Source organism: Rhinoderma darwinii, chromosome 4, assembly GCF_050947455.1.
Source record: "Rhinoderma darwinii isolate aRhiDar2 chromosome 4, aRhiDar2.hap1, whole genome shotgun sequence".
In the NCBI taxonomy this organism is placed as follows: domain Eukaryota; kingdom Metazoa; phylum Chordata; class Amphibia; order Anura; family Rhinodermatidae; genus Rhinoderma; species Rhinoderma darwinii.
The window spans coordinates 280,562,945-280,589,440 of record NC_134690.1 but is presented as its reverse complement, the minus strand read 5'-3'; the positions used below and the strand labels follow the sequence as shown (position 1 = coordinate 280,589,440).

The following is a 26,496-nucleotide window of genomic DNA, read 5'->3' as shown; positions in this document are numbered from 1 at the left end:
CATTATGGAAACTTGCATTTGGCGGACCAGAGTGAAAGAAAACACACAATATGTGAAATTACCCGAGAGAGTCCATGTGGCAAATTATGACGATTGGCGCAGAGGTTTACTTTAAAGGGACAATAAACTATAGATAAGAGACAGGGACGCCCACATGACAATGCATGTACACATGTCCATCCGGCCTACAAGACACAACCCATAAAAGCCTGCAATTTCCAACGATAAATTACATTTTAAGGTAGGTGTGTATATTGCACAAGAAAGCTTCATCGTTTATGAATGCGCTTTGCTGCTAAAACACGTGTAAAACATGGCACCAAATGAGAAGTTTCCTTAAAAGCCAACGCCCCACAAAAGGGAAAACGACGAACCAAAAAAAAAAAAGTAAAAAAACCCACAACGGGTAAATGGTTACGGTTATCTCTTCACACCTGACATTTAAATGTCAGGAAAACAAACAACTTTGCGGAGTTCAGGAGTTATTGAAGGCAGCAAGGAAGACCTCAGAGTCGCTGTTCGTGCAGCTGCACCACACGCTGACTGCTGGCATCTTTGCTAACCGGGGGCAATGAAGACGGTCAGTGAATTAAGACACTCATCGTCTGTTTTTCTAGGCCTTAAGGTTACATCTCGTCTCCACCATAGAGCTTGTGGCCGAATATCTTTCCCTTTCATCACTTTCAAAATACTTCATCAGCTCACGTTACTTCTGCCCCAACCTCAAACGGATAGCCACTCGTCTTTCAAGCTGCATGTGGTAGGAACATGAGTGAATGCGGGGCAGCCATGATTGCTCAGCTAAATGATCTTATGCCCGGTGTTTCTACACATTAACATTCCGTCGTGTCTATTCATTTATGCATGGCTGCCTGGGGATCATGCAATATTAAAACAGAAGTCAAATTCCACTTTACAATACAAAGTCATATTAGTTAATAATCTGGATTGCTGGCTTCTTAGTCCCTGTGGTCTTCAAAAAACCTGGTTCTTTACTTGTTCTTTCTGCTTGACTTTAATGCACAGAAAACACATGATTTCACAACTTACTATAAAGCTTGTAGAATTCAGAGCTTGATACAATAAACTGGATGATTTCTTACAGTCCCTAAAGAGAAGTGCAGGCTACTAAACTGACAATGATCGCTGGTTCTGGAATACTTGGTTTCATGAAGTTCCGAGTCCCATTTCACGAATGGTCGGATCATACAAGAATGATTTGATCACAATACACAGGGAATGGCATTCACCAATTACAAGGTGCAGGCAAGGAAGTGAGGGGGGTTCTCCGTTCCCTGCAGCCTTAATATAGGCGCTACTTTCACTTGTAAAAGGAACAAGTATTCGAGAACTGCTCACAATACAATAATGCAATGTGATCGGAAAAGCAACTTCATAAAACAGAAAAAACAACGCTATAGGCTACAGGGGTGGGCCATTAACCCCTTAGTGACCAGCCCATTTTAGGCCCTAATGACCAAGCTATTTTATTCGTTTTTCTATAGTCGCATTCAAAGAGCTATAACGTTTTTATTTTTTCGTCTACATAGCTGTAGGAGGACTTGTTTTTTGCGGGATTAGTTGTGCTTTTTAATGGCACCATTTTTGGGTACATATAATTTTTATATTAACTTTTATTAACCTTTTTGGGGGGGGATTATAAAAAAAAACTGAAATTCCGCCATTGTTCTATGCGTTTTTAAATTGACGCCGTTCACTATGCGACGTAAATAACATGTTACCTTTATTCTATGGGTCGGTACGATTACGGCGATACCACATATGTAGAGTTTTTTTTATGTTTTACGACTTTTGCACAATAAAAACACTTTTGAACTAAAATTATTTGCTTTTGCATCGTCGCTTTCCAAGAGCCGTAACTTTTTTATTTTTCCATCAATGTAGTGATTTTTTGGGCTTGTTTTCTGCGGGACAAGACGTAGTTTTGAATGGTACTGTTTTGGGGTGCATGGGACTTATTGATTCATTTTTATTATGACTTTTTTGGGGGGCAATGGAAAAAAATTGCAATTTCGCCACGGTTTTTTACGGTGTTCACTTTGCGGTTTAAATTACATATTAACTTTATTAATGGAGTCATTACGGTCGCGGCGATACCACATATGTGTACTTTTTTTTTTTTTTACACTTTTACTAAATAAAACCACTTTTTATGGAAAAAAAATGGTTTTATTTTTTTACTGTACTTTTTATTATTAATCTTTATTTCACTTTGATGACTTATTTTATTAGTCCCACTAGGGGACTTTACTGTGCGATATTCCGATCGCTGCTATAATGCTCTGGTATACTTCGTATACCAGAGCATTATTGCCTGTCAGTGTAAATCTGACAGGCAATCTGTTAGGACGTGCCTCCGGCGCGTCCTAACAGGAATATGTCCAGGGCAGACCTGGGGGCTTTTATCAAGCCCCCGGCTGCCATGACACCCCATCGGAGACCCGCGATTTCATTCGCGGGCCGCCGATGGGTGACAGAGGGAGCGCACTCCCTCTGTAAACAAAGTTAAATGCCGCGGTCGCTATTGACGGCGGCATTTAACGGGTTAAACCGCCGCGGTAAACTTCGATCGCGGACGTTGGAGCAGGAGCTCAGCTGTCATCAGACAGCAGAGCCCCGGCTCCTGCCTGCATGGGAGACCCGTGCAGGACTTAGACTAGGCTGACGTGAAAAGGCGTCAGCCTAGCCTAAAGCCCATTAGTGACCGACGTAAAAAGGCGTATTAGTGGTCACTAAGGGGTTAATATCCCATAGGTGTTCCAATACAAGAGTTATCCATTATATACTGGAATGCAGACCACATTCAACTACATAGAAAATATTAGTGACAAAATGACAACCCCCACTTAGCACTATTTTTGGTGAACCTGTGAATGGAATATGCTGCTCTAGTTATGGCCAGCAGATTATAAAAGCAGGTTCAAAGGGTTACAAGGATAAGTGGCACAGCAAAGTATTGTGCATTCTGTCAAGGCTACATTCAGAAGATTGGCGGGCGTAAAAAACGCAGCTTTTCCCCTACATTTCATGTCTATGTGCTTTGCGTATTGGCATCAGCGTGCTTTACGTGTGGCAATCGTTTTTCAGATCCGTGCTAGATTTTATTTATTTCTGTTTTTTTTTTTATGTCACTGATGCGTAAAAATACACGGACAGCACACAGAAGTCGTCCGTGTGCTGTCCGCGGTGTCCATGCACCCATAGACTTCAATTGGCGACAAGGTGTGCAAAAACGCACCAATATGGGACATGCAGTGAGTTTTACGCAACGGACACTCGCTGCGTGAAAACTCACGCACGTCTGACTAGCCCCACTGAAATGAATGGGTCAGTGTGCGCTCAGTTATTTCAACACACAGAACACGGACGAGTATTACGCGTGCCTGAATGAGACCTTGGTCTTTATAAAGAACACGCCATACTTCTGAAACCAGAAAACTCATGTGGAGACCGCTTTCCCCATCAGTTGCTGTATATCTTATACAGCGACTGCCATCACTCATATATAAGTAGTGTGGGAGTAAGCAGGGCTAATGCTTTCATCCTAAAATACGGGAAACTGACTATGCAGGAATCTGACATATTCTTTGTAAAGTGTGATTAGACAAAAAGGCACAATATTTTTTTCCCCCCACAATATTTCCTTGTAACACATCAGACCTGGAAGTAGAATATTAATGGACTGATCCGTTTTTAGGGTCTGAAAATGAGCCACCATGACCCTGACCATTTAAAATGCTGCAGCAAAGGAATCAATTACATTACATTCCAACCACATTTTGGCTACCTCAAACTTATTTTTATAGACCATAACCACACAAAAAAACAAAACATCATGCTGGTTATTGATTATAGTAACTGTAGTGATGGAACTTCAACCAGGGTTGCATTTATCAGATTTGCAAATCAGGCGAAAAATTAGGATATATTAGTCATCTCCTGGTTTTTTTTTTATTTACCGCTATTACATATTAAATAGCAGTAAGGCTGGGTTCCCATAGTGTTTTTTTGCAGGCAGAAAATCTGCCTGTACTCAGATTTTCGCTGCGTTTTTCACCCGCGGCCATTGAGCTCCGCGGGCAAAAAACGCAGCAAAATACGCTTTCTCTGCCTCCCACTGATGTCAATAGGAGGTCAGAGACGTAAACGGATAGGGCATATCGCTTCTTTTTTGGAAAAAAATGCCTCTGTCTTCCATTGAAATCAATGGGAGGCATTTTCGGAAGATTTTTTGGCACGTTTTCCAATGCGGTTTCCGCGTAAAAAAGCTCAGTGTGAAATTACCCTAAGGCTGCGTTCATATCTGCGTCAGGGCTCCGTTCTGATGTCCTGTCGAAATGTTCCATCAGAACGGAGCCCTGACTGACACAAATGGAAACCAGAGATTTCCATTTCCATCACCATTGATTTCAATGGTGACCGATCCGGTGCAAATGGTTTCAGTTTGCCTCCGTTGCACAGGGGTTCCGCCGTTTTGACTGAATCAATAGCGCAGTCGACTACAGTATCCATTCCGTCAAAACGACGGAACCCTTGCACAACAGAGACAAACGGAAACCATTTGAACCGGATCACTCACCATTGAAATCAACCTCTGGTTTCCGTTTGTGTCAGTCAGGGCTTCGTTCCAACTGAAAATTGACGGAACGTCGGAACGGAGCACTGACGCAGATGTGAATGCAGCCTAACCGGTAACTGAACTTAAAGCGTTATCCACATTTAAGAAGTTTACGGCATATCCACAGGAAGCAAGAAATTGCAATATTATATGCGTTTTTAGAGCACGTCCAACGTTTTCCAAAAAAGCATACCGGAGAGTTTACTGGTTATGGGAACATTTTAGAGTGAATTAACATACAATACTTGGTTCTAGCTGATGTGTATAAATTAGATATTACCATTAGAAGTCAACCTGATTTAGTAATAACATTTTTAAATCATGAAATATTTTTAGAAATAAACAAGCTTTATGTAAGTATGTTATTGTGTTTGCTTACCTTGTTAAGAGCCAACATACTGCATTCGAGTATATTGGTAAGAGCCTGCATGCAGCATGTCAAAACAGTAAGAAGTGCTAGTTAGGAATGTACATTACCAAGGACATACTTAACATTAAAGTGACAACAGACCTTTCACCTCATATATACACTGGTGTGAAAAAGTTTAGCGCGGTGTGGATAATTTATGCATATCTGCCCAAATTGACCTCTAAAACTTCTGTGGTAAAATGAAAGCGGAGCGGTGATTGGTTTCTACGTGCAACAAATGCCGTTTTTCTTTTAGCGTTTCCGTAAATCTGCCCCAGTGTCTGTTACCTGCCTGCACGTGCAGCGGGTTTGTCAGAAAAGGGAAAGAAACCAGATTCGACACCCAGGAAAAGGAAAGTCATTGAAGTTTTGCATAAAGAGGACTTGAGTAACACAGATGTTGCCCAGAAGCTGAAGTGTTCGGTTGTGTCATGGTTAGTAAAATGCCTGAATGAGGATGGAAAGAGAGAAAAGGACGGGAAGACCTAGGCACTAGTTACCGTGAGAAGACAATATTATGCGCAGGATTTGCAAAATGAACGGTTTCAGAAATTCCAGAAAATTGGCACAGGAATGGCAAACTTCAACTGTTGCCGCAACTGCGAGTACTGTGCGGCACGAAATCGATTGCTCAAAAACTGAAGAACGACCTTTTGCTAACAAAGGCAATGAAGGAGCGTCTCCAGTGGGCTGGCAAACATGTATCATGGAAAATTTGGAGCCGGCTATTGTTTTCAGATAAAAGCTGATTTGGTCTTGCCAGCGAGGGACTACAGCTTGTTAAAACATGCCCCTGGAGTCATGGTGTGGGGGCTCTCATATACGATGAGTTGGCCACATTCATTTAATCTCAGGAATAATGAATGCCACCCAAAAGAAAGGTTGGAGACCATCACTTGTGTGGGCCTATAAAATCTCCCATAGAGGGATTCAAAATCTTCAATATATGCGCCTCGTCATGCTAGACTTTTTCACAGCAGTGTATTTCAATGCCTTTACAAGGATGATGCTCTTCCTGTTCAGTCAGCAATACCGATTTATTCTAACAAATAGACAGGCAGCGGATGTAACTTGGGCCTGATGCTTGTTCACAGATGGTTCGCTTTCATATCGATTTTAAATTTGTTTTGCCAACTTAATGGCATTTTTCTAGAAAAGGTGTTCACTTATTAAGAGAGTCTGACCAGAATAAATAAGAACACATTTTTTTCATATTATTTCTACCTGCATTTAAAAAAGGAAAGCTGGCAACTGAGCTGACCCCCAACCTACCTTCTGCCACTAGGCTCCAACCATTGTAAGATGGCCAGGTTTCCCAGAAACAGCCAAGCGCGTTTTGTTACGTGGTTTCCGGAACTCCCATGGAAATAAATGGGAGCTATGGAAACCGAATAGCAAAGCAAGGTGGGACCCACATCTAATGGACATTTATTGCATATCTTTGGGCTATGCCATAAATGTCTGAAATGGGAATACCTCTTTAAATACAGACAGAAAATACGAGAAGAAGAAAAATGTCAAGTTCAGCCAATCTAATTGAGCATCAGGTGAAAAAACAATACAAAGTACACCAGAGATCACTCCTGGTTCAAATGCATTCAACATTTCTGCCAGGATTGATAAGGATTCTCTCTATGCGAGAAAGCATTTCTAGGGCCTGTAAGCACAGAAATCTCAGACCTGTTACTAGATACGGATGTATTTATAGCCATGTGGGGCAGAACTAAGGATACATTTAACTACATGAGGTGCGAGTGTGCTACATATTACAACAGGCATACCTTTTTCTTATCTCTCATTGAGCCCTTGCCTCGAACCATAATCTTGCATCCAGTTTCTGCTTCCAATTGCTTAGCAGTTAGTCCTCGGGGTCCCAGGATACGTCCAACAAAATTGAACTAAAAAAAGAAGATGGAAAGCATTGTTAGAATCTGGACAGTTATTTAAAAATGTCAAGCATAGCAAGTCGCTCAGTAAATTAACATAACGTTTATGAAGTGTTAGAAAATGAAATCATCTACTCTGTGAAAAATCACGTCCCCTTGAGCACTTTACTAACATGGGCCCTGCCTAACATTGCGAACCGTGTGCTTAGCTCCTGTAATAAGGAAATGTACTAGTTTAAGAAATAGGTAGAGAGAAGACTACTGGATGACGTAGAGAGTGTATATGTTGGGAACAATTACGGCGTGCGAGGAAACTCCAAAAGCGAAAAATTTTTCCCAAAAATGCGTGTCCTTTTAACATACATTTGGAGGTTTAAAAAGCATTTGGGCATATGCTCATCGGCACACTTCACTCATACACGCCATAGACTAAGCTCAAACGAGTTGTGTTTAGAAGAATAACCGTAAAAAAAAAAAATATATATAGCATTTTCAGTCTCCAGAGCGTAAAATAATAGTGTCACCAGAACAGTACAACAATGATTTGCTGATCAGGCCCGGAGTAGATGAACTTTTCTAATACATTGCTCCCTATATAAACGTGTTAGGTTACCTTCTAGTTCGTTTTTATACTCTACTCTGCAGGAGTCGAGAGTTAAATAACCATTTTAGATAAAAAGATAACGTACAAATGTTATTTTCCGGACGTTTGCCCCGACAAGATACAACATACAAATGGTTATCTAAATTGGCTTACAGCAAAGTTCATTTCAACAGGAAACGTGACCACTATGAGTAAACTGGTTTGGCAAGGAGCGCTCGACTAGGATGGAATTTACCTGCAGAGCAAATTTCTGTAACATTTCTGTCATCAGGAAAGAAAGATGACCCAAGTCTATTAACTCAAAATTGATAACACCATGTGCCTCACATCAGAAAATGGAAGGACTTTATATTTTTGAGGTTTTTCTTATTGTTGGCAAAGTATACTTTTGGTATCGAAATCCAAATTCTGGTATTGGGACAACCCTACCTTAAATAGCTTTCAGCAACCACCATCTCCCTGGACATCCCAATAAACATGCACATAATTAGGGTCTGTAATTTCCTAAAAACTTTACACACTACTTAACAGATTCTGTACACGGGCCACCTGGAAATAAGACTGCTATAATTGACAATTTTAGCATTCACTGCACTTTTTTTGGGTGAAATCTGTAAGTGTAAGGAAGGAGAGAGAGAGAGAGGGGTCTAAAGAGTATAGGTCTGCACCGCAACCAATCCGTTCATTACTTGCATTTTCGAATTGGTGCTGGAATCGGATTGCGAAGGTCTACAGCAGGGATATAGCTATAGGGGGTTAGGACTCATTATACAAATTACCTGTAAAGTTATATAAGCGGTTCCATCTTACTGCAAACACAATACATTATATAAACTAGATTTATAAAAAAAGGCACAGGAAGCTGTCTCCCATTTTGGGAATCTCTGTAGTCTAGTCCAGTAACAGTTTAAGGGCCAAGACCGGGTTCACATTTGCATTTCGTGTTCCCATTGCTTTTGCTCAGTCATAGGAGCAGAACCGCGAAAATACCAGAGGCTCAGCATCCGTTGCATGATGGAAACAATCGGAGCCTGAGGGCACTCATTTTCTTTAATGTATTTCCGCCGTGTTTCTGTAATGGTTTCAGTCATTGTGCCGGACAGAATAGCGCAGAATGCTGCGCTAGTCTGGCAAACACAGCTCAATCTGTGACAGAGGCCCCTAATAAAGCCTCCAACGCAGATGTGAACGGCCCCTTATTCAGATCACCGTTGTTAAAACTCGTCCAAGTTCAGTTCATAAAAACGGACTGATTGTATATCAGTTTTTTTCTACGATTGCCTTCAGTTTGTCAGTTTTTTGAGTGTGCCAAAAAAAAAGAAGAAGTATGCCCTCATTTGTCCGTACCCACTAAAAACACCCCAGAATGGTCACATGACCACGGAAACACCATTTTCAATTATTTATAGTATAGAGAGCTTTGTGAGATTTTTCTTGTGCGTATTTTTGGCTTCTGACTGTGTCTTATATTAAGGACCCCACTGCTCTGGCCCTACATCATAGTTTCACTTCTCAAGTGTCTCCAGACAACCCTCCGTGAAAAACGGAACAAATGGCATCCATGTGACATTAGTTTTTTCATGCAGACCCATTGATTTCCATGGGCCATTCCGGTGTGAAAAACAGACAGAGAGGGCGTGCTGCAATACTTTATTCACAGTTGTCTGAATTGGCCCATTTTATAACGGGTCCATGTTCAGTCCGGATGCTACATATTCAGACCGCACCTTTAATGAGACCGTAAAAAGAAATCGTTCTCGGAATCCCACCTCCCCATGTACACAGGGGCGACAATAATGCAAACCGTACGGGGGACGAATGATCACGTTCATTCCCATACATTGTACTGCTCTATGTAAATTGAGGTAAATAAGCTGCAAACGGCGTGCTATATCGTTGATTGGCGCTCGTTCACAGGCATATAATCGGCCAGTGTAAAAAGGACCTTTAAAATCTACTCTGCATTATATATATTCATGGGAAGGCTGGCTGATATGCAATGTAATAGATTTTGTGTAGTTTTTTTGTGGGGGTCTCTCTTTTTGGGAAGGCGCTCTGCATTTTAGGAACAAGAGTAGTAGGCTGAACCTACCACTATCGATATTCCCTTTACTCACTGGACAAACACCCAAAGTAAACGGAGTGGAACCCTACGAGTGGTAAATGGCTCATCAGCTGAGGACCAGTGACACCCTGAATAAATGGTTTAATTTGCAGACCACATGAACACACCTTCTACACAGAGATTAGTAAAACCGGTGTTTCCCGCATTTTGCATTTCGAATCAGTGAATTGAAAGTCAACGTGACAGCCATTATAGCTTTCCACAAGTGTTGTCACACAAAAAAAAAAAAAGTATTTGGGTTCACTCCTTTCACTCCTTAGGCCACCCTTACCCATTAGGCAATTTTGAGAAAAAACAGCTGACAATCTAATGTGCATGGGGGCAGCTTGACTATCCCATGACCTCTGAAAAGGGAACACAGACATGAGCATGTTGGATTCAGTTCCGACCAGGCACTGTTTACTTATTTCTAACGTGCGTTTGTTTAACGGCTATAACGTTTTTATTTGGGGTTTTTTCGTGACCAATACAGGTTTTTTTTTTCTTATTTTTATACACACAATTACTGCTTTTTAGCATTTTTACGCTTATAGTTTGAAAATAATAAAAATTGTAAAAATAAATATGCTTTTACTTTTTTGCAATTATTTTCTAGTAATACGTTATTACCCTAAGATAGACTATTTGTGATGGTCATTGCCTACCATAAGTTTATATATTACATGTTTATTTTATGTGTAATTGTTCATTTTTATCTTTACTTATTTTTTTTATTTATGGCCAGTCGCGCAAAAGTTTAGAAAATACCTTTTCTAAATTTCATTTACAATATATTTTGACTGTAGCTGCATGCCCCAGTTACAAGGGAAACCAGCCCTGTTATGGTCATTTCACACGGCGAATTTTGCATGGCGGGTTCCACCGCAAAATCCGCAGTGGAATTATTTCTGCCGTCGGCAAGAAGATTCCTCCTCCCAATTGACTTCTTCAAGCAGATTCCGCCCGAACCTTCCATTGATCGGGCAGGACGCTCCTTTTTCCCACTAGCTGAAAAGAAAAAAAAAAACAGCTAGAGGGAAAAAGAAGTGTCCAACCCCCATTAAAATTAATGGGAGGCGGAATTTTGTGGCGGAATTTGCCAAAAAACTCAGCCGTGTGAACAGGGCCTTATAGTGACTATTGTCACTGTTAGGGCTGTGCTTGGTCTCGTTCGACCCAGCAGCTACCACCAGCATCGTGGAAATCATGTGACAAGTCAAATGACCACCGGAACCAATAAGGGCAGTGGTGCTGCCGCTGCCTCCATTCTATCCACAGCACTCATTGAGAGCGGTGTACATGAGAAGCACTGAAAACTGCTTCTGTCTTCTCTCCAGGGTCCCTGGCAATATCGGACTGCTGGGTACCCGACATTCAGCTGCCGAATCGCTCAGGCAGCAAGTTTAAAACCGCCTCCTATATATTAAGTGAGTTGTCCTTAACCGATTTATAAACATTACAGTCACGAGAGATAAACCAAACATTTCAAAGTTACCGAATACACATGCTACATAAAAAAAAAAAAAGGACATTTCTAAAGGCCCATTTATACGGGCCAATGATCAGGCAAACAAGCGTTCATGTGAATGCTCATTCCCGATCATTGCACTGTGTAAACACGGCAATTATCAGCCGTAACCCGAGCAAACGGTCATTCATCGACTGATCGTATCGTTTACACGGCAGAGAATATTATCTTTGTCGGCAGCACATTTCCCTGTGTAAACAGATGTGCTGCCGTCATAATAGTAATGTATGGGGACGAGCGATCTTCATAATGATCCCTTGCCCACATACATTGTTCCTTGTAAAAGGAGCAAACGAGTGACGATCAAATGAGCTGTCTCGTTGTTACGACCAAAATTGGCTGTTGTAAAAGGACCCTAAGATTAAAATGTAAAAGCTGAAAAGGAGATTAAGAGTCAATTAGACAAAATGTGAATAAGTCATGTAGATCGCATTATAAATCAAAAACAAAATGACACAAATACATGGTAAGCATTTACAAAAAAAAAAGAAAAAAAACTCAATCTTGGTTTTATTTTTGCTACGCTCCAGTAAACCTTTAAAAAAAAAAAAAATGACAGCAGTTGATGTGTAAAGAAAAAAAATCACAGCATGGTTATTCCCTACGTGGCTTAGACAGGAACTGTCTGATTGCTGAGGAGCCGCACGTAAATCAACACTGATCAGAATCAATCAAGTCGAGGTGAACACAGACTTAGCTCTGCGAGTGTGACTTGGAATTGAAAACGGTGTCACAGCCCCAACACCGGGCAACTTCTCGTCATTCACGGCTGACCCACAAAACACAAACTGAGCTTCTTATATTCCGAGTCATTATCTCCGGGCGGCCAGGATTCGGATTTCTCTACGACAGGAAAAGAAGAGCAGGTATCTACAAACAGAGTGACTCCCATATAATATGCCCTTACTTCACCTGAATGACACTGCTGACTCCACATTCATTCTATTCCAGAGAATAATGAGACTGTGCAGAGATCCAAGTCAATGATATTAGAAATATTACAGGGTGGTCATTTATGATGGCAGAGAAGACAATAACACGCTGCTGGGGGTGATGAAAGGTGTAGAGAGTGCCAGATGAAGAACATTGTATGTAGCCATGGCTGATGCTGCAGTACATGACAGATTCAGCTGCAGAAATAAAACCAGCTCATGTAGAGGGATCCATTGCATTTACACAGTGATTGCAAATCTTAATCTGTATTGAACAATGGCTAAAGCCCAGCGTCGCGTCTGTCGTTGTATGTGAATAATGTAGATTTAGAGGATTTCAGCAGCTTGTCTAATCTGGCCTGCATTATTGGTAAATGCATTTGTATTTGTGCTTCTAAAGCCTCCATGCACCTGTTCAGCGGGGTTAGTGCGCTGCCACCATCATCGGCCTGTTTTGGCTAGATTAGTTTCGTGTTGATAAGACAATCATTACGAGCCTTTGGAATAGTCTGGGTGACCTTTCAGCAAGACTGCAATATGAATAAAAAAGTATTTTTGTAATCCGTAGGGATTCTGCACAATTATTTGAAGGCTTTTGTGACTATTTGAACATACAAAAAGAATACAGAGGGAAAAAAAACGAAGAAAAAAAACCTGCAAATTAAGGGTCTGTTCACACGCAGTGTTTTCAGACGTAATTTGGGCGTTTTATGCCTCGAAATACACCTGAAAAAACAGCTCCATTACGTCTGCAAACATCTGCCCATTACTTGCAATGGGTTTTACGATGTTCTGTTCCCACGAGGTGTTATTATACGCGTCGTTGTCAAAAGACAACGCGTAAGAAGACGCCCGCGTCAAAGAAGTGTATGTCTCTTCTTGGGACGTTTTTGGAGCAGTTTTCATTGACTCCATTGAAAAACAGCTCCAATAACGTTCGTGAAAAACGCGAGTAGTTACAAAAAAGTCTGAAAATCAGGAGCTGTTTTCAGGCGAAAACCGCTCCGTAATTTCAGACGTATTTTGCTAAGCCGTGTGAATATACCCTAAAAGTATCAGGGAATTGTTTTTCTGTTTGCTCAGCGATCGAACAAGATTCAACGGGAACCTGCCCACGGCTCTTGACCTTCCCAATCAGCATGAATTCTTCTCATTACAGACTTCTAGAATAAGGACTGCTCAGTTTCCATGTGTCTTTACCACCGCTGGAGCATATACATGTGAGGAGTCAGGTGGTGACTGGGTACAGACAGATAACAGGTAGATGGATTTAATAGACTACTCTAAACGGAATGGTAGGCTCACAAGTCTCTGCAGTCATGGTATTGCTTCACGTGCCACACTCCAACACAATAAAGAATAAAAAAAATGGCATGAATCATGGTGATCTCACCGAACTGGAATTCTTGCAAAACTGGTTTAAGGGTAATAAGTGAACAAAGACCACAGAAGTTAAAAACCATAAAAAAAAAAAAAAACATAGGACGAATAACATCATCAGGACTATAGAATCTATGAAAAAAGTTGGTTTAATCACCACTTAGGCTTTATTGACATCTGCGTCATGTTTTTCGACAGACCTTTCCGTCAGGGGAACCCAAGAACGGAAACCATAGCTTTCCGATTGTATTACCATTGATTTCAATGGTAATGCTTCCATTACTAACGGTTTCCGTTTGTCTCCATTTCCGTAAGGTTTCCGATTTTTCGGCGGAACCAATAGCATAGTCAACTAAGTTATGGTTTGCGCAAAAAAAACTGGAAACCTTACGGAACGGAGACAAACGGAAATCGTTAGAAATGGAAGTGAAACCATTGAAATCAATGGTAATGCAAACAGAAAGCTATGGTTTGAACCAAGCCTTAGTGAGTGCCGTTTCGTTCACATCTGAATCTCTCAAGCTTGAAAAAGGTTCAGGTGTTATAATGTGGTGACAGAGCCTCTTTAAGTGGCCAATATTGTACATGATGTGATCGGCGCTGTAATGTAGATTACAGCAGTGTTTTTTATTTAGAAAAACGATCATTTTTGACGAAGCTATGACCTATATATTAGCTTTATGCTAATGAGTTTCTTAATGAACAACTGGGCGTGTTTTACAATATGACCAAGTGGGCGTTGTACAGAGGAGTGTATGACACTGACCAATCAGCGTCATACACTTCTCTCCATTTATTTACACTGCAGATAGGGATATAGCTAGATCGCTATGTGCAGCCACATAAACACACTATAACGTTACTGCAGTGTCCGCACAATGAATATACATTACCTCCAGCCAGGACGTGATGTTTATTCAGAATTCTGAAACTTCGCCAACACAATCCTGACACTACAGCACAGCAAGCGTAATCTCGTTTAATATCACAGTTTACAGCGTAATCTCGCGAGATTACGCTTGCTGTGCTGTAGTGTCGGGATTGTACTAGCGAAGTGTCAGGATTCTGAATAGACCTCACGTCCTGGCTGGAAGTAATGTATATTCATTGTCAGGACACTGCAGTAACGTTATATTGTGTTTATGTGGCTGCACATAGCGATATAGCTATATCACTATGTGCTGTGTAAATGAATGGGGAGAAGTGCATGACGCTGATTGGTCAGCGTCCCACACTCCTCTGTACAACGCCCACTTGGCCATATAGCAAAACACGCCCAGTTGTCCATTAAGAAAGTCTTTAGCATAAAGCGAATATAGGTCATAACTCGTTTTTCTAAATAAAAAACACTGCTGTAATCTACATTACAGCGCCAATCACATCATGTACAATATAGGGCACTTATGTGGTGACAGAGCCTCTTTAACTGAAACGCCACTCAGTGGTAATTAAACCACATTTTTTCATAGATTCGGAAGTCCTGGTGCGGTTACTTGTCCTGTGTCACACACTCCTATAATTTTATTTAATTTTATGTTTAATTTTTTATTAGATATACATGCAGTGCCTTGCAAGGTATCCTCCCCTCAATGTTTTTTTTTTTTGTGCATTACAACCTTGAATTAAAATGGGGGATTTGTACCATTTGATTTACACATGTCTAAGAGTTTGCCAAATATTTTTTAATGCAACACAAACAATAACCAAGACAAAAAAAGAAAAGAAAAAAACGATGTGAATAAGAATTCACCCCTGAAAGTTAATATATATATATATATATATATATATATATATATATATATATATATATATATGTAGCTCTCAAATAAAAAGGGGCAGCTGACATTTTACTAATTAGAAAGGCAAGTGTCCTGTGTTATTCGATTAGCCTTAAAACATTGCACTGCGCATATGTTGCCAGATATGATCGAGTGTTTATTTATGCACAAATAAAAGGCGTTCAGAAAAAGGGAACTAAGACATGACCGCATGTAGTTATTTGCATCCACTGAACTTCATGTGACAGGGTCTTAACTGTTAACAGCACAAAATCTTCACCTGGGACTCATTCTTTTGGAAGTCCCTTTTGCGAGCTTATAGTCTTTGTAAAAAAACAAACTAAACCAAGTACCTACAAATACTATAAATGTGTTAAGTGTAAAACCGGCCATAACTTGAGATAGCTGTTGGCCAACAGCCATTTCTCCCGAATCTACCAAAAACATGAATGCTCAGCATGGGGACAGGGTTATACCATACTGCATTTTGAAACAAACCAACATGCCTGATCCTTCTTTCCTCTGACATATGGCATCAGGGGGTGGGGGGGGGGGGGGAGAAAAATTATTAATTATTACGAAAATTATTACGTTCCGATTGAGCTCTGGTTGTCCTAGAATCATTGCAGTTTGTTCCCATTTCTAGACCTCATGCACACGACTGTGCAGTATTTATAGCCAGTAAATATTGCATGGACGGGCCGTGGAGAGTCACCCACATTCGTGGACCATGTTCAAAGTATTAAGTATAGGAGCACAGTCCTTGAATGCGAAAAATAGGATATGTCCCGTTTTTTTGCGGGTCATTTCTACGGCCCGGACATACCCATAAATATACAGGAAGGTGCCCGAGGGCGATAGAAATGAGTGGGTCAGTATCTTATCCGCAATTACGGATAAAAATTACGGTCATGTGCATGTGGCCTAACAGCTGATCCCTGCCCTTGGAGCATGTACCATATTGAGCACTATAGATTAAAAGCTGTGATGTGTGGTTATTATACCACCATAGGTAGGAAGCTATAATGTCTCAGCAATTTGCTTGGAGAGAATTTCAGATGATTAATTTGATGATTTGTGCAAATCATAGCGCAGGATTTCAATGTAAGGAGTTAAAATGGTAAGGGAGACAGTCAAACTGTGTGCCATTTGCTGTTCTAGAAGTAGTCCCAGTATCCTCAGGGCGAATTACTTCTCAAGGTAGGTCCAATCTAATAACGTTATCATGCAAATGAAAAACAAAGAGCCGAGTCAATTATGGTAAAATCACCATTTGCATCTGTTATCTACCTGGTCAATACTAAGAAAAGAAGCAAAGTCTCTAAGCAGCAGGTAAACATTTGCATTTCAATGAGATGACAGATAAAAGCAATGCCGGTCTCTGGATCATCTAATTATCATTAATGAGAAAGGTAAAACTGAATGCAGGAAGTGGTGATCGATGGACGGAGTGCTTGAATCATTCATTTCCTAAACAGTGGGCATCTATAAACGGGGCGGGGGAGGTTACAAATAGGTAGAAATCAATGATAGATATGCAATATAATAACCATGCTGGAGATCAGGAAAGGCCTCCCTTAGTTCCAGAAACCTAGGCCCTGGAAACACTGACTAACAGGCGCATTGTCTTTCCGAGCAAATGCTTGTCCTTCCAAACATGTGACCTTCGCTGTCAGCGGCCGGTGATAAGACCACCAGCTGCTTGTTTTTCTCCTAGAGCTACAATACATTCTCTTCCTTTTTTAGGGCACTGCACCCCAGCAACAAACAGCAGGGCTTAGGACAGCTGCTAGAATGTCACAACCCCATATATTTAGCTCTGAGCTCATTTCTCGCCACGCTTGGAGTCAGACTCCTAATGTCCCTATTTGCTCCACTCTGTCAACATTTCGGCTTAAACAGATAAAAAGTGAATAAGCGAGTAGCCACCAGAATAAGTCACCCAGAAAGAAGAATAAACATAAAAAAGGTCTATCCGTTCTCTCAGCGTGATCTGCAGACGTGTGAACTGGAGAGAGGTGTATTGACACACGAGTTTCTGTATACACAGATTTATGCCTGACAATTGCTTCTGTCACTATGTCTAAGAACTACTCAATATTTGTTATCAACACCACAGCATAACACATAAGGGGCCGGAGACGAAGCTTGAACGCAGAGGAAAAGCGTTACAGGTCATCAATGAAGGGCACATGCTACCGATGCTGCCATCCCGCGAAAGGCTATTTTACATGTTATTGTAATAATCATATTGTCCTGAAAGAGGAAACGGCTACAGTACACTTTCTGAAGGTAAGTCAGTGCTTAATGCCCCATGCACATGGCGGAGCACGGGGGCCATGTAACTTCCATGTACGCAGAATGAATGCCAAAAAGGATCCATCTTGTAAGAGCTCCTTAAATATGGCATCTGATGGAGCATTTCACAATCTGACTGAAAAAGCCTCCATATAAGTTCAGAGGCACATGGAGGTACGGTAAAGACTCCATGCACTTGAGTATGAGCCCTATTATCCAAAATTAAGCCGTGTGCACGAGGCCTAAAGCTGCCCATACAATAGAGACTTTGGATGGCCGAATAGGTAAATTTAGACTAATTTGTGCCGATTTTCTTTTCGCGACACAAACAAACATGACAAAGAGCAATCGAAGAAAGATATGTAGAAAAGCTGCCATGATGGATTTTATTGGTCGTTGTTTGGTGCAGTCTTGTATGCCAAACGACTGATCTGCATCCCATAAATTGATGCTCAGACCAAATCACAGATTAAGGCAGAAATCGATTGGTTATTTGTCACGTTAACGTCGTACAGAAAACAGCCATCCGAAATCCCTTACGTATAGCCAAGCTTCTGGGCTCCTTTTGGCCAAAAATTATTTGCTCTCATTGACAAGTATCCTGGTTTGTAACGGGTGTAAAGGCTACATATACCGTCGCATATCCAAAGTGTGATGTGAACAGAGCGTAAATGGTTTCTGGAGATGCGGATTACTCATGGAGACATTTTTCTTGACTCTACCGTAGAACGGTCAGCCACAACCCAGCCTGCTAGAGCTGCATATAGGGACAATAGATGGATTTTATAATTAATACAATTAAAAAACCCAAAACTCCTTGGCACCCATAATGAAACAAGAACATTAGCTCAGCTAAATTGAGAGCAAAATTTTCTGCATTGAAAGATATAATGCAGCCTTGTGTTTATTAATGTTACAAAATTCTTGAGGAATTTAATTCAGCTAGGCTCTGTTCACACTTGCATTGTGGCTTTTGTTCTGAACGGAAGACACAGCACTCTGCCAGATGTGTTATACAGAATATGCGACCAAGTCTCCAACGTGAATATAACCGAAAGTTGTACATACACGCACATAAAAAAAAAAAAAAAACACGGTCATTTACCATCAGCTAACCTGGCTGCTGTCGAGGAGGAGTATGCTCGTAATGGTGCATTAGAAAGAGCAAACTCAACCTGCCGATCACACCAAGTGTGTCAGTGTGATTAGGAACAGGGCCTCTGATCACAGCCGTTAACCTTTTGAATGCTGCAATCAAAGCCGATCGCAGCATTCATAGGCAAAGGGTGGGGGGTCCCCCCCTTTTGATTGCATCACAGGGATTCCCTTGTATGGGCAGTCAATCCAGGGTCCATTTAAGGACCCTAGGGCTGTTAGGCCATATGAACAACTGCCTGTGTATGATCCGTAAGCAGGCCAATGTACTGGCAAATAGATCTATGCCAGTATATTATAGTTAAAAAAAAATAATAATTATATCTTTTCTTTAAATCCCCCAATGGGATTAAAAAGAAAAGTAAAATTAACAAAATGTTAAAAAAAAAATTAGTAGACAAAAAACACACGCGAATACATTTATCTGTTTTTTTTTAAACAATAAATACACTTTATTTAATATAGGTCTTAAAACATAAAATAACACACATATTTGGTATTGTCATGATCAACACGACTTGAACTATAAATTTATTATGACCGCCAGTTTGCAAAGAAGGGAAAAAAAAAAAAAAAAATTATTCTGGTTCTCAAGACCAAAATTGGCCGGGTTCGTAAGGGGTATTACCATCTTAGGGATTTAAGGCGTATCCGCACGCATGCGGCATTCTCCACTGAAGTCTATGGTAAAGTCGAGCACTCCGAGGAGGGACCTGCACCTATTAGGCATATCTTGTGGATGGGAACATCCTTTTCAGACAGAAGTCCCTATCAGAAATCGCTATCAATTTTGTTATTTTATTTTCACATTTTTTGAGGTCTTATGGGACATTTTGAAACAAACAAAATTCACATATAGAACCGATCATTTCAAATAGTAAAAAAAACAAACACTCAATTACAGTAACTTTTACCTGGGAGCACAACCTCCTTGAGGTATATTGATTCAGCATAGCTCATCACCAGCCACACTGTCCAAACCTGAATCTATGACCCCTTTGGCCTTGCTTTGTTTTCCCCTCAAACTCTTTAGCCAGTTAGAACAAGATCCGTATATAGCTTTCAGCCATGTGTGAACCTTAAGAGATATAGACAAAAATTCCTTACATTTCAACATGTGAAGACAAAGTTATAAAATGCTCTGGAGCTCTTGTCGTTTACACGTGCAACAGAAAGAAAATGCAAGGAATCGGGGAGATGAATACACAAGTACAAAAAGAGAATAAAGCCTTTGGGTGTAAGTAACCATTTATCATGGCCAGCGAGAGGGGGAGGGGGATTCAGGCTCTCACCCAAATCTCTCATTTCATTTCCCCCGTTATGAATGACCAAGTCCATATTTATTATTTCTCATCATTCTTAGAGCGGCTCCGCAGTACAGAGCTCTAGGTACTCCGTGCGCTGCACTATGGTGCCTCTGTGTGGCACCATATTATTAAGGACAATGCTGGGAATAATATCTCTAATATGGCACCGGATTAAACAGGACCTGGATTTGGGTTTTTTACAGAAAAAAAAATCCTGAAGGGCGTAGCTTCTTACGGCTCCATTCAATTCAGAACTTGGATGGAGCCATTGGTCTGCAGATAATCTAATGTCATATCTTCTCTCCTATACAAGGTAGCCATCATAGAGGTACTGGTTGAATTGTGCAAAACTGCTGTTCAAGACTGACAATTACGTGAGTGGTGAAAAACAAAAAACTTCTTTTGTCCCTCAAATTCTCATCAGCACACACTGGTTACACTGGGCAGGGGATCGTTTTTTTGCTTGAAGTTCACAAAGCGCTACATTTCACTGCTGGTTTGAAGATAAACCAGTATAGTAACTGGGAGCTTACTGTAATTTCCAGAACACTGGCAGAAAACTCGCAATTGTACAAAATAACAATCTCTGTCGTGGCAGCAAATTATATAGTGAGAGCAGTCAGCCGCTAAGACCTTCAACACTGGCATTTCACAATCTGCCAACAATCACGGCTGGCAAGGCAGTTTCTCCAAGTTGTATATATAAAGGTGGGTGGATGTGCTCCTATCAGCTATATCGGAAATTTGCTCGCTGTTGATTTATTATGCCAGTGTTGTTCCACTTAATTAAAATGATGTCACACAAAATGCTCCGGCAAAATAATTTCAAACAGCATTAGCTACAGGACACTGTAAAGGCCAAGAGGAAGAGGGGAAAATACATTCATTAACCCTGCTGTTCAGATGCCGCCCTTCACTACGCTGGTGCAATTATAAATCTGTCAAGTAAGACTTGTTTATGGGAATTAGCTTTAGGGTCCGCATGCTTTAGGATATGAAGTGCAATGTATAAAATGTCATTGGACTCCGCAGCAACAAACACACAACTACTACAGCCAAACAACATTGCACATAGTCTGCTCTTATATACTTATGTTAAACACCTATTAACCCCTTGGTGCAACGTGCCACACACGTACGGCACAGTTCAGGAGCTGTGCTCGCATCATCCGCAGTGGGTTTTTGCTGTATATTACAGCTGAGACACTGCTGCAAAGTCAGTCCGGGATCGGAGAGGACTCCAATCCCAGTCGTTTAACCTCTCAGATGCCACTGTCAATAGCGACCAAGGAATCTAAGTGGTTACACACAGAGGGAGGCCCTTAGGTCTGTCATGTATTTGTCTATTAGGCCCCGCCAGACGCAAGACCTAACAGACATAATACACGGTAATACAGAAGAATTGCAGTGTATTATGTAAGCGATTAAATGGGCAAGTCCCCTAGTTGAACTGAAAAGAAATTGAAAGAAAAGTTAAACAAATGTTTAAAAAAAAAATAAATGTAAAAACCCAGCTGTGAAAAGTAGTAAAAAAACATAACATTTATATCGCACAAATGAATGCCGTAAAAACAAAAAAAAATAAAAATTGTGGAATTGCTGTTATTTTGCCACACCCATCAAAATAAAAAAAAATCTTTGAATATATTAAATGTATCCCAAAATAGTGCCTTTGGAAAAACATACACGCCCTGATACAGCTACTTTGACAGAAGAGTGTTTGCTCGTCCATTGGCTGATCTTTGCCCTGTTTACACAGGGCAATGATCGGGAACGAGCGTTCATATGGATGCTTGTTCACCCGATTATTGGCCCATATAATGGTGGTTTTATATGGGCAGATCCACGTCCTTCTTTAACCACCTTTAGGCCTCGTGCATACTTCCATCACCGTTCTCATGGCCGTTTTTCACGGATCCGTGTGTCAGGGATTGGAACAGTGTGCTTCCCGTGTACACTTCCGTGTTTCAGTTTCCGAGAGGAAACAAACCCGTTCACACTATGTACACGATATTGTGAGTGTCGCACATTCTATTCCCTGTCCAGCGGTACTCACTGTCCAGGGTGTTGAGAGAGTTACTGACGATCAGTGCAGCCCTTTAACTCTTTCAGCACCCTGGACAGAGACTACCGCTGGACAGGGAATACCATGCACAGCGCTCACAATATAGATTAATGGCTCATTAAAAAAAAACTGTACTACTTACCCAGAATTCCCTGCTTGCCTACTTCTTCATCAAGTCCGGCCTGCTGAGATGACGTTTCAGACCCAATTCAGGCTGCAGCGGTCACATGAACTGCCACGTCATCCAGGGAGGTCGGACTGGATGTCAGAAGAGAGACGCGTCACCAAGACCACGGCCGGGGTACGTATGAACTTATTTGTCTTAATATTGCTGCGTTCCAAAACTGATCAGCAGCCTCTTCTCTCTATCAGTGCTGACAGAGAGAAGGGGCTGCCGATTAGTGCAGTTTGTATGTGTAACTCAGCCCGCCCGGCCGTTGCTAGGCAATGGCTCTGTCACACACAGACGGCACACGGATGCCTTCCGTGTGCCTTCATATTTTTTGACGGCCCCACTGACTTGCATGGGCCTCACGGTCCCGGAATCTCAGACTTAAGTAGGACATGCTCTACTTTTGTCAGATTGGAGCAACGGGACTGTCAAAAAAATGTAAATGTGCATGGCCCCATTGAAATGAATGGGTCAGGGTGCTAGCCGTCTGAAAATCGGCTAGCACCCTGAAGAAAAAAGACTGAAGTGGGCATGAAGCCTTAGGGCTCGTCCACACAACAGAATTGCTGCAGAAAATTTCACAGTGCTAGGTGAACCTTCCGCAGCACGAATTGACATTATGCGGTCTGAAAAACACGCACCGAAGGTCAATTTCTCCTCTGAATTTATACACAGAGTGTGGATTAGATTTGTTAAATCTCACACACTTTGCGGCTACTTTATTCTGCTGCGTATACACAGCAATTCCGCTACGTGTGGACAAGCCTTCAAAGAGCGCCGATCGTCAATTCAACTTGTCGATCGGCGCGCGTTTGCACCATTCAAATGGAGCAATGATGGGGAGAAACATTTTTACTACAATCCCATCCATTTGCATCTCATAAGAGGACTTTACTCATACATTTCTAATAGGACTAACAGAGGAACTTCATAATGCAGAGTTCTAAGAAAACATGTTCCAGAAGTGTGATTTTATAGGAAATACACTAAAACAGACACGTCAGGACAGGTGACAGGTCCTCTTTATATGGAGAGGAGCCGTTTTATTGAAATCCTATCACTAAAGCGCTGGAATCACAGGCTGCCAGCGTATCTAGCTGCTCCCTGAATGTAAATGACGGACAGACAACAGATGACAAAGTACACAAGACAACCAATGAATTTGCATTGTGGTTATGGTTTTAAAAACACAGAAAGTAGCAGATCTTTCCGGACAACGATACAAGGATTCCCCTATGTAACCGAAAACCTCAGCCTCAATTTTTTAACTGTAGTAGCTGCTCACATTCAATTTCACAAAGTGGGTCATGTACACCCCCAAAGATTCATTTTGGCAACAATTCAAACTCGAATCATCCCTTCAATTTTCTACAAGATCTGCACACATCTAAAATCTTATATTCAATGAACACTATAGGAAACTGAATATTTGCTGGAAATAGTGCTTATTTTAAAGCCACATAAGAAATGCGCGGACAACTGGAGGCCAGACAAGTGCATGAATACAGTTTTGTTGCACAAGCACACCCTGCAAAAGTAGGGGTGCAATTGCTCTAAACTAAGGCGTCTCAATCTTCTTCCACTGAGGCACCACCAGTCAGAACAGGATGACGTCATGGACGTCCAACATTAAAAACATTGCTCAATTTACATTTGTCTCCTTAACCCAACATAACATTAACCCCTTAATGACCAGCCTATCATAGACCTTAAAGAGGCTCTGTCACCAGATTATCAAACCCCTATCTCCTATTGCATGTGATCGGCACTGAAATGTAGATAACAGTAATGTTTTTTTTTTAAAACGATAATTTTTGGCCAAGTTATGAGCAATTTTATATTTATGCAAATCAGCCTTTCTAAGGGACAACTGGGCGTGTTTTCTCTTATTGCCAACTGGGCGTGTATTGTGTTTGTAACATCTGGGCGTGTTTACTTGTTTTACTAGCTGGGAGTTGTGAATAGAAGTGGATGATGCTGACGAATCTACATTGCAGCGCCGATCACATGCAATAGGAGATAGGGGTTTGATAATCTGGTGACAGAGCCTCTTTAATGACCAAGCCATTTTTTACGTTTTTCCATCGTCGCATTCCAAGAGCTATAACTTTTTTATTTTTGCGTCGACATAGCTGTAGAAGGTCTTGTTTTTGCGGGACAAGTTGTATTTTTTAATAGCACCATTTATGGGTACATATAATTTATTGATTAACGGTTATTAACTTTTTTTTGGGGGGGGGAAATAGAAAAAAAAACACATTTTGCTACCCTTTTTTGCGTCCTAAATCGACACCGTTTTGTATAAATAACGCAATAACTTTATTCAGCGGGTTGTTACGATTGCAACGATACCACATTTGTATAGATTTTACTACTTACCCAGTAAAAACACTTTTTCAAAATTATTTGTTTTTGTGTCTCCATATTTGAAGAGCAGTAACTTTATTGTTTCGCCGATGCAGTTGTATGAGGGCTTTTTTTTTGCGGGACGACTTGTCGTTTTTATTGGTACCATTTTGGAGTAAATGCGAATTTTTGATAACTTTTTATCACATTTTTTTTAAAGGCAGGATTCACAAAAACAGCAATTTTTCCATAGTTTTTTATATTTTATATTTTTTTACAGCGTTCACCGTGCGGGTTAAATAATGTAATAGCTTTATAGTCGGGGTCGTTACGGACACGGCAATATCAATGTGTAACTTTTTTACTTTATTTTGTTGTTTTTTAATAGTAAAGCATTTTGTAAGGGGAAAAAGTGGGTTTTTCATTTTTTTTTTTTTACTAGTCCCACTAGGGGACTTTAATATGCAATTCTCCGATCGCTTTTATAATACACTTCAATACCTTTGTATTGCGGTGTATTACTGCCTGTCCGTTTAAAACGGACAGGCATCTGCTAGGCCATGCCTCTGCCATGACCTAGCAGGCATTCACTACCGGCAGACCTGGGGGCCTTTATCTGGCCCCCGGCTGCCATCGGAGACACAGACACTCGGCGATCTTATCGCCGGTGGGATGGAGAGGGAGCTCCCTCCCTCTCTCCAAAACCACTCAGATGCGGCACTTGCTATTGAGCGCCACATCTGAGGGGTTAAACAAGTGAGATCGATACTAATATCGATCTCACCTGTTCGAGCAGGGATGCCCTCAGCTACCTCTGGCAGCTGAGAGCAGGGAGATTTGACCGCTCCCTGCTCTATTTATTCTGATACAGCGCCATAAGGCTTATGCATTAGAATAAAGCCCATTAGTGGCCGCCGTGAAAAGGCGTATTGGCGGTCACTAACGGGTTAAAGTAAGCACAAAAGCAGTTGATTATGCTAAACCAGGGATTGGTGTAGTCAGAGACAGCACTGGGTAGTTTGTGATGACTTAAGTGAAGGCTCCCTCCCCAGTTCCACACCAAAAACTAGGGTACGCCTAGAAACACTGCTCTAAACTATGATCGTGTTAACATACCGAACACTTCCATATTTCACACCTTAGTCCAGTTTCTATGGAAAGGATTGAAGGCTACAATCGTAAAGGTGGGTTTACACGGGCAGATGTGCACATAACGAGTGCCGATACTTACAGGTCGATCAATGCTCATTTAAGAGATCCTTTACATGGGCCTATGTAAAACTGTATGGGGACAAATGTTTATTTCTGCGATCGCTCGTCCCCATACATTTCCATCATGTCGGCAGCACATCCCCTGTTTAGCTGCCGACAACAATTCTTTTCAAGGCAGGATAAAATATTAAATCAGCCGGCGAAGGAGCGTTTCGCTCGTACGTCGGCTGATCCCTACCATATTTACACAGGGCAATGATCGTGAACGAGTGTTCATACGAATGCACGTTCTCCCTATCATTGGCTTTTTAGTTAAGGAATTAAAAATGCAATACAGCTAGAAATTGTCCAGTGTGTAGGTTGAGAAATCATAGATTCTTAATACTCCACCTACATTTGCCACAGTCTACTACGCGCTTTAATGTGGAAATAAACTTATCTATAGCATTTCAGCATTTAATATTCGGCGATGATGAGATGTTATTTCGTTAGTAAGCTCCCTAAAGTACAATTAATCCCCAGGTTCATCATTTTGTTGCACTAATTAAACATTTTAACGAAAATGGTCAAAAAGTACGCACAAGCTGTTTATCACTGCTGCCCTTTGAGCTCCGCAATACTCGGAGGACATGATGCTTTAGATGTGATAATTATTGAGTTCTTGAGTTTGACTAAGAAGCC

The 26,496-nt window shown here is 41.1% G+C and overlaps 1 protein-coding gene across 10 annotated transcripts in view; it reads right to left on the bottom strand.

Moving 5' to 3' along the window:
• QKI (QKI, KH domain containing RNA binding) overlaps positions 1-26,496 on the bottom strand; it is a 161,185-nt gene that overhangs the window by 73,114 nt on the left and 61,575 nt on the right. For 6 of the 10 annotated variants that reach the window (XM_075862547.1, XM_075862546.1, XM_075862544.1 and 3 more), the window contains exons 3-4: positions 6,830-6,946; positions 5,019-5,063 (exon numbers count right to left, since the gene is read on the bottom strand). In XM_075862547.1, coding sequence (XP_075718662.1) covers positions 5,019-5,063; positions 6,830-6,946 — 162 coding nt within the window. The remainder of the gene's footprint in view (positions 1-5,018; positions 5,064-6,829; positions 6,947-26,496) is intronic. The other 4 variants (XM_075862548.1, XM_075862554.1, XM_075862549.1 and 1 more) reach the window with 1 other exon arrangement.